The sequence below is a fragment of the Triticum aestivum genome, chromosome 4D (genome assembly GCF_018294505.1).
Source record: "Triticum aestivum cultivar Chinese Spring chromosome 4D, IWGSC CS RefSeq v2.1, whole genome shotgun sequence".
In the NCBI taxonomy this organism is placed as follows: Eukaryota; Viridiplantae; Streptophyta; class Magnoliopsida; order Poales; family Poaceae; genus Triticum; species Triticum aestivum.
In genome coordinates, this window is record NC_057805.1 from 354,920,345 (window position 1) to 354,929,459 (window position 9,115).

The 9,115-nt window shown below is 48.2% G+C and overlaps 1 protein-coding gene across 1 annotated transcript; it reads left to right on the top strand.

Annotated features, from left to right (window-relative positions):
- The first annotated feature begins 2,147 nt into the window (after nucleotides 1–2,147).
- On the top strand, nucleotides 2,148–6,651 carry LOC123097888 (beta-glucuronosyltransferase GlcAT14B). Its single transcript, XM_044519737.1, has 4 exons — nucleotides 2,148–2,998; nucleotides 5,030–5,105; nucleotides 5,182–5,297; nucleotides 5,896–6,651. Exons 1-4 carry the CDS (start codon nucleotides 2,479–2,481, stop codon nucleotides 6,408–6,410), a joined length of 1,227 nt encoding a protein of 408 aa, XP_044375672.1. The 5' UTR covers nucleotides 2,148–2,478; the 3' UTR covers nucleotides 6,411–6,651.
- Nucleotides 6,652–9,115: the final 2,464 nt, after the last annotated feature.

Consider the following 9,115-nt stretch of genomic DNA (forward strand, 5'->3'; position numbering starts at 1 on the left):
CTCGAACACATCTACCTCGATATAGCACTTTCTTCGTTGCCCGATCCTTAATAAAAAAGAAATAAGGATGAAACTCGAGAAAAACATGATTGTCAATAGCAATTCTATGAACAGATAGAAGATTTTTGTGGGCACTAGGAACATGCAAGATTCTTTTGAGATGTATTTTGCGTTTAGGGGTATTAAAAATTGAATGACCAATGTGACGTATGCCCATACCTTCACCACTGGCCATGTGGATTGATCTTTTCCACGATACTTCTCCTTCATGGTGACCTTCTCAAGCTCGTTGGTGATGTGGTTGGTGGCTCCGCTATCGACATACCAATTTGTGTCGACCCCGTAGGAACCATCGGCAGCGGCAGCAACTTTTTCTTCGTCTTGTGAGGAATCACCATCATCATCTTTGTAGCGGTACCAACAGTCCCTCGCCGTGTGGCCGGGCTTGCCACAAATTTGGCAGCAAGGCAAGTCCGGACGCGATCTGTTGGAGCCGCCACCACGGCGCCCTTTTGAGCTGCCAGAGCGTCCGCCGCCGCGAGTGTTGTTGGAGTAGCCGCCGCCACCGGACCTCCCCTTGCCACGAGAGGAGGATCGAGAGCGAGAGCCGCCACCGCGGCCTCTGGAGATAGAGTTGGCCGAGGACTTGAAGCCGTCGCCGGAGCCGTGAAACTGCGCCATGCGCTGATCAAAATTGCTACGCATAGCGAAGAGCTCATCAAGGGTTACCGGAGTGACGCGGGCGTCCAAAGCGGAGACGAGGGGCTGATAGTCTTGGTCCACCCCGTGGATGATGTAGGATATGAGCTCGTCGTCTTGGATTGGTTTTCCCGCCGCGGCGAGCTCATCAGCAAGCCCCTTCATGGCGGCAAAGAAGGAGGACACCGATTGGTTGCTCTTCTGCGCGTTGATCAGCGCCGTGCGAATGTTGTTGACGCGGCTGAGTGACTGCGATGAGAACATGCTCGCCAGCGCCACCCAGAGTTCGCGCGCCGTGGTGATCGCAGTCACCGTGACGAGCACCTCCTTGGATAGGTGTTGGAGTAGATATCCAAGGACCTGCTGATCCTCCTTCACCCAGAGCGGATGGAGAGGATTCGGCCCCTCGGTTTCTTTCCCAGCGGCATCTTTGGTGATGTGGGTTTTGGCCGGCTCGGTCGACGTGCCGTCGACGTAGTGGTAGACGCCGGCGCCCTGCAGCTGCGGCGTGATCTGGGTCCGCCACAGGATGTAGTTGGTGCGGGAGAGTTTCTTCGTGACTCCTCCGCTGAGGGTTAGCTGGAAGGAGGAGGTGGAGGAAGACATGCTGCGCACTTTGGTGAAGATGGGTAGCTAGGGTTTTGGGAAGAAGATTGCTTTGTATACCATGTGCGATTGCGGTAAACGTCTTGCCGATCCAGGCTGACGTGCTGCGTGTTAAATAGAGGGGTTGCGAGCCCTAATACGCGTACAGGTTGTTGGAGAGATTACATCTTGGGAGAGAAGAATACAAGAGATAAAACAAGATAAAGAGTACATGAATATCCTGTATAACTCCTCCTCCTTCGGTGGTGATCCTCCTTGCCGTACATGCCATCATGTCACGCATATTGTGTTTAACATCTTCGACCCGTCATTTTACCGTGAAGCAAAGCGGAAAGGATCCATTAGACGGTTTGTCAAACGACATCCTCAGTGAGTAATTTGAACTTTTTTTTCACGAATACGTAAAGGTTGTGTATCTTTTCATTGATAGAAGAAGAGAAGTAGCATTGGGATTACAAACCGCTTACACGGCCATGTGCGTAAGAGGCATGATAGGGAGCAACCATTTACTAAGTAAAACATCAAACCTGTAGGTCATAAATGTTAAGGTCACCTTGATCTTTCGGTTTTCCAAACAACGGTTCATGAAATTTCATGCGTAAACCATTTTCAATTATTTTGGTTATTATGGCTGTGTGTACATTTTTTTAAGATTATTTAGAAGTGCAGAAAATGCATTAAAATGAAGGGTTCCATGGAGCCTCATCCACAATCGAAGATGCACTTTCCGGGGTCATTTCATACTACTGATCTTGTCGTTCAGGGTTAATCTTGTAATCTTGGCCTCGCCTCGGCATCATAAATGTCGTCGCATCGCTACAAGAGCAGAAGCTCCGCGCGTCAGTCGATACAATACTCAGGGCACGGCGCACGCCGCGTCGTACCGTACGCACCCGACCCGGCTCCCGAGTTGCTTGCACGAAACGGTGCGGCCTCGCCATCTCCACCTCGCAGTCACACCAGCTCAGCACTCAGCAGCAGCTTCTGCTCCGCTCGCCTCCCTCCACCTCCACCTCCACCAGCAGCCAGCGACCGAGCCCCCCGTCCGGTTCTATTCTCTACTCACCGATAGGTGCCCCGTCCGTGCGCCTCGACGCCGCCGGCGAGCGACCGAATGCCGGGGCTCTAGCCCTCCCCATCGCCTAAGGCGCCTCCGACGACGGGCGGGCGGCCATGAGGAAGCACCTGCCGCAGGCGAGCCGCCACAGGTGGATGCGCTCGCTGCTGCTCGCGCTCCCGATCCTCTCGCTCCCGATCCTCTACGCCGCGCTCGGGCCGGCGCGCACGCAGCAGCCGCCCTCCCCGCCGCGGCTCGGGGGCAGGCAGCAGCAGCAGCAGCCGCCCCCGCCGCCGCCCAGGCTGGCGTACCTCATCTCGGGCGGCCCCGGCGACGGCCAGCGGATCCGCCGGCTCCTGTGGGCGCTCTACCACCCCTGGAACTACTACCTCGTCGGGGTCTCGGGGGTGGAGGAGCGCGCGGATCTCGAGGCCTTCGTGCGCGGCGAGGAGGCGCCGCGGAGGTACGGCAACGTCCGGGTCGCGGCGGCGGGGGAGTGGCCCGTGGTCTCGCGCCGGGGCCCCACCGAGCTAGCCGCCACGCTGCACGGTGCCGCCCTGCTGCTCAGGGAGTTCGACGGGTGGAGCTGGTTCATCAATCTCAGCGCCTCCGACTACCCGCTCATGCCCCAAGATGGTAATTTCAGCTCCTTTCTGGATGGATTGCCCCCGATTAGCTTGCAATTTTAAGCGTGCCTTTGCTTGTTAATTTTAGAGTATCTAGTACACGTGTAGCTACCAAAACTACAGATTGTGCGCCTTAGTGCTAGCTTGCTGTAGCTTCTCTTCATTTAGGAGCTTTGGATTATGGACTTCTTTGTGTCACCTATCCGTTTCACCAAGCTTTGAGTAGTTCTCTACCGTTTGATATCTAGTTCTTCAAGTGGTAGTTGCCCTTATGCTGCTGCTCTGTAAGGTTTTCATTTGCTAGAACTCCTTACAGCCAGTATTTCTGTTATGTTTTAAAATAGCGCTATTTTGCCCTTTGGTGTAGTCCAGTATTGCTAAAAGATAAGTTCAGGCTGAGTTTAGATTCATTACCATGTAAAACACACTGGCGATCCAGTTACATCTTGTCATTTTTCTGGAAACTTGGTGTGTCTCCGTAACTCTGCAACGACACTCAAACTGCACCAAGTAAATCAGTTGATAAATAACTTCAGAAGTGGGCCGTGGCAATTTTCGTTTCCCCATTCAGTTCCACTCCATCTTCTATTTAAGTTTTCACAGTTTCCTAAACATCCCCCTCATAGACCTCCTAAGGCCTTGTTCGGTTAATCCTCCTCTCAAGGGGATTGGAGGGGATTTTGGCTTGTATGGGATTTAATCCACCTCGATCCCTGCCAATCCCCTTCAAATCCACCTCAAACCGAACAAAGCCTAAAAGGGATGTGTCATTGGCCGTTGGCAAAGCTATCTTTGTAACAGTACCATATAAGATTTCCCTTTTTTCTCCATACATCAATTCAAGAATTAACTGTCACCCTGTCGAGTTTATGTTGTTGAAATGGATAGTAAAACAGTCCTGCACTCCTGCCCTGCCATAGTGATATCCTTTGTCTTATTGTTCATGGTTGTCATCATAGATTTCCACATTCACCAAAAGAAAATCTTTCTAAGTTCATCATATATGTTAATTCAGCTGTTGCCATTGTCTCAATTAAATTGCAATAAATACTGCAGCATTGGTGTTCCTTTCGTCGAAAATATTGCAGTATTGGTTTCCTTTTCGTAGAAAATACTGCAATAAGTACTAAGGATTTAATGAGTTAGGTTATTGGGCTAGACATTATTGGTGCTCCTTTCACAGAAAATGTTGTGCTGTCTCAAAAAAGTAGTGAACTTCATCATTTTGTGTAAATTCTACGGGATGTTACATCAACTCGAGTGGTGGTGCTGTATGTCTATTTATAATATCATTTTGATTTTAAGGAATGAGTGTCAGAGCAAAGAGCCAAATATAGCTTGTGCGTCTGGCCTCATTTACACTTCTTGATCTTATGTTAGGATTTTACGTACAGTCGTACACTAGGAAGGTCAACCCAGCTGCAAGACAGGAAGTAGATGCAGCAGTTTAGGACATGAAGCGTATCTTTTAGTAATTGGCTAATTGCTAAGGTTTCTATGAGTAAAAAGAGTTATGTTAGGAAAGGACAGGTCTCATGGTTTGAATTAGATAGGCCACGAGGATTGAGTTAGGCGTGGGTCTCCTATATAAAGGACTGGCGACTGCTATGTACTCGTGGAAGCCAAGCAAACGATAAGGGGTATTTTCCTAGCTATCTTCTACTCCCTCTTTTCACAAATATAAGATGTTCTAACCTTTTTCTAAATCAGGTGTATATAGACACGTTTTAGTGTGTTTGTTCACTCATTTCAGTCCGTATGTAGTCCATATTGAAATATCCTAAACATCTTACATTTGTGAGCGGAGGGAGTATCTTTCTGCCCTAGTTATCAATACAGCACCAGCCACGGCGCATGTCTACTTGCCGGTTTTTGGCTCAAGAGCTCCCGGAGCTTTATCACTTGAGTTCTCAATTTTTACCTGGTTGTTACAGCAAATTACTGACGTAGACCTATATGTTGATCACATTTATGGATTGCAGTGCTGTACCAAAATAGTTGGTGTCACTTCTGAAACTAACATAGTTCTTGGCCTTGACAGACCTCCTTCATATCTTCTCATATCTTCCAAGAGATCTGAACTTTATCGACCACACAAGCAATATTGGTTGGAAGGAGTAAGGATATTTATTTCTGTGTGTTTCTTAGTGATCTGATATGTTCTTTATCATGATTCATTGGTTGCATCTGCAGGCATCAAAGGGCTAGACCAATCATCGTGGATCCAGCATTGCAGATCTCAAACAAAACTGAGGTTCTGACAACAAAGGAGAAAAGAAGCATGCCTTCAGCTTTCAAAATATTTGTAGGTATTGTCTCATGCTTGTTTTGTACTTGACACGGTCGAAATATTCTGCACTAATTCAGAATAACACTTTGCTGTTGCCTATCACCTTCTATTTCTGTTAAGAATAATCTCTTGAGTGCAATACTGATAGATTCCCATACATTACTGTAGAATAAATTACGTAGTATATCGCTGTAGAACAATGGCATTACTATAGTCATAATAACATGTTTTTTTCCCTAAAAGAAAACGCAAATTTTGTGTCTCCTTTGCATTGATGGAAAAAGAGAGCTTGTCTACAAGCCCAGAGAAGGGCCACACCCGGGAGTTACAACACAACACCCCTAAGTTGGAAGAAGTGCTGCTAGACCCACTGCCCCTGCTTTCGCCCACAGTCGGGCCTCAGCCCTGATAGTGTCAAGCAGGCTAGCAATGTGAGGCTGCGGGCCATCGAAGATGACCGAATTTTGTGTTATCTGGGAAATTTTCCTTGATGAAGCCGCTATTCTCTTGAAGATGAAACTGACACGTGCCTATGTTGACTGCCAACAGCCAAATGCTACTCTTTGTTATCGTGTAATTTTTGAGCTCTAACCGATGACCTTATTCTCCCGATGCAGGTTCGTCGTGGGTAATATTGAGCCGATCATTCCTGGAGTTCTGCATATTGGGATGGGACAACCTTCCTCGCACGCTGCTCATGTACTTCACCAATTTCCTGTCGTCCTCGGAGGGATACTTCCACACGGTGATCTGCAACTCAAAGTACTACCAGAACACCACCATCAACAATGATCTCCGTTTCATGGCGTGGGACAACCCCCCTCGGACGCACCCTCTCAACCTGACAGCCGAGTACTTCGACGCAATGGCGAACAGCGGGCTGCCATTTGCGCACTCTTTCACGCGTGACGATCCGGTCCTGGATATGATTGACACTGAGCTGTTGAGGCGAGCGCCCGACCGCTTCACACCAGGTGGATGGTGCCTGGGTAGCCCGGTGGGTGGCAAAGACCCCTGTGCCTTTTTCGGAAGGTCGTTTGTTCTCAGGCCGATTAAAGGTTCGGGGAAGCTAGAGAAGTTGTTGTTGAAACTTTTGGAACCTGACAACTTCAGGCCTAAACAGTGTATATAACGCTCCTGTTACATTTAGCCAGTTTTTTTTAGTATTTTGGTAGCGTGCGCTGTGCGGGGGCAAAAGTGTTCCTGAGGTGGTTTGTTCTCATTGCTGTGGCGGTAGGCACAGTTACACGGCGTGCTTCTGTATACTTGCAACTGGAAGCTCGAAGAGTGACTGAAATCATACATGTACACACTACACACTTCATGTCCCATCTCTTCATGGATGTGAATATACAAATTACAGAAATCCATAATCCAAATATTTGTTTTGGAAAAGGAGGATGATCCCCGGCCTCTGCATCAGAGTGATGCAGCCATAATCCAAAGGAAATAGAATCTGTTTATTAACATTTGCTTCCGTAGGGTTTCTTTTCTTTAGCCTTAAACTCTGAAAATGTTGTTTCAACTACTATAAATTGCTGTTAGCATGACTCCCTCTGTCCCATAAGATGTTATTACAACTGATGTACTCATGTATTGGTTGTAATAACATCTTATATATTATGGGCTTGACAGTATGGTTGTTCTTCAATTCACTGTGAGTCTTGAATCCACTAAAATTCGTAAATTACTATGAGCTTGAGGAACTGACCACTTGTAATCATAAAAGGTAGGGGTCTCCATTGATGTTTTCACTCATCATATATGACTGAGGCCGGGATCACATGCTACCCCTCCCCTCGCTACCCACGTAGCCGAGAGAATGGGCCACCATCGCTGATCCGCTGCTCGTCGCATAGCCAAGCGCACAACGTCTCCACCCAGTGTTGCCGCCCTGACATCCAAGATGGACCCACCACCGCCACCGAAACAACAGGCTGTCTGAGAATCAAACACCAAGACAGACAACGTCAGAGCGGAACCGTCGTCGGTCAAGACCGAACATTCCGATGCCGACCCACATGCAGGGAGCCCCACCTCAACCAGGGGCGCGAATCATTAGGGTCAATCAACATCATCACTGGGGCAGCCCTAGAAGACGGGCCACCAGAGTCGTTGCCTCCACGGACAGATCCGGTCTATCCCTCGAGCCCCACCACAGCCTAACCCTAGATCCAACACCACCGGGCACTAGAAACCCTACATGCAAGGTGCGTCGCAGGAGCGGTGGCGGTTTTTTACCATAAGCTACTAACAATGGTAGCTATATCGACATGGGGTGTGTCTTCGAGTACCAGAGAGGCCGTGGTCCATGGACCATATTGGTGACACAAATGCTGGGGCTGTAGTACCATCTTTCATCTTTCAAAAAAGGAATTTAAATATTAAACAATGAATTTTTTGTGAATATTCATGAGACACGTGTCTACAGTTCCAGGAAATTTCAAGTATAAATTCAAAATACACATTTTTAGGAACCAGGCTACCCCTTTTCTGTTTAATTTCTTAACAGAAATACATTGTGATACAGGAGGTGGGAAAGAAAGAGTAGCGAGTTTGGGGCAACCGTCAGGAAACCCACTGCTCATGCCTACAATCAAGATATGAACAATGGGGTGAAAACCTGACACCACCCTCCATCACAAAGCTACAACCTAGACTAGCAAACAACCACAGTCTCAAAATATGACGCATAACACCGTGCAATAAAGCTCGTCCAAAAAGGAAATCCTGCCAATCCAACAGACCAAAACAACTAGAAGGCGATGCAGGCTACAACTAACATCCCAGCAGAAGCCCTGGGATCTGCTATTAATGCTATCAACCACTCTCCAAACAACAGGAGTCCTGGTCCGGACGGCTTCACAAACGAATTCTTCAAGGCCTTTCACTCCAATATTACAGAGGACCTGCAATTCTTTTTCTCACAGCTGTACCATCATCAGGTTGATCTTGCTGGGATCAACACAGCTTACATCTCCCTCCTGCCTAAGAAAGAAACTCCGCTTGAGTTGCGCGACTATCGGCCCATTTCTATCGTGCACGGCGTGCCTAAGCTTGGCACTAGAGTTCTGGCAAGGAGGCTTCAACACCGCATACCTGAGTTGATCCACTCACTCCAGTCTGGCTTCGCCAAAGGCCGGTCAATCGTTGAAAATTTTTCCATGGCTGCAGACATGGTACAAACTGCTCACAGGAGGAAGCTACCTATGGTGGTCCTTAAGCTACATTTTCATAAGGCCTTTGACACAGCTAGCTGGTCTGCTCTGTTTAGTACTATGGAGGCTCGAGGTTTCCCGCAAAGGTGGATCACCTGGGTTCATGATTTTCTGACCACGACAACTTTTCGGGTTATGGTTAACGGGGAGCTTGGCGACCCCATTCTTGCCAAAAGGGGGCTGCGGCAGGGGGGTTCCATATCTCCGTACCTCTTCATCTAGGTTGCTGATGTTCTACAAAGACTTTGCTGTTCCCAGTTTGAATCTGGTAATTTAGTTCATCCTCTGGGCGCGGATCGCATGTTTCCAGTTCTGCAGTATGCGGATGACACCTTAATTCTCTTCCAAGGAAATACCCAGCAAGCTACAATTATCAAGCAGATTCTAGTGGCCTTCTCTGCCTTCTCCGGACTACAGATTAATTACCACAAGAGCACACTCATTCCTATTTGCATTGACATGGACACTACGAAGGAAATTGCTGCTTTGTTTGGATGCCCAGTTTCGTCCTTTCCATGCTCATATTTGGGGCTTCCACTTTCTCTTCACAAGATCAAGCACGGTCTGCTTCTGCCAGTCATTCACAGAGTTGACAGACGACTATCTGGTTGGCTCGCTG

What these genes read in the sequence shown, in the direction of transcription:
- LOC123097888 (XM_044519737.1), top strand. Translation starts at nt 2,479, where the DNA reads ATGAGGAAGCACCTGCCGCAGGCGAGCCGCCACAGGTGGATGCGCTCG. An exon ending in CCCGCTCATGCCCCAAGATG is followed by an intron (nt 2,999 to 5,029) that starts GTAATTTCAGCT and finishes TGGCCTTGACAG; the next exon opens with ACCTCCTTCATATCTTCTCA. An exon ending in AGCTTTCAAAATATTTGTAG is followed by an intron (nt 5,298 to 5,895) that starts GTATTGTCTCAT and finishes CTCCCGATGCAG; the next exon opens with GTTCGTCGTGGGTAATATTG.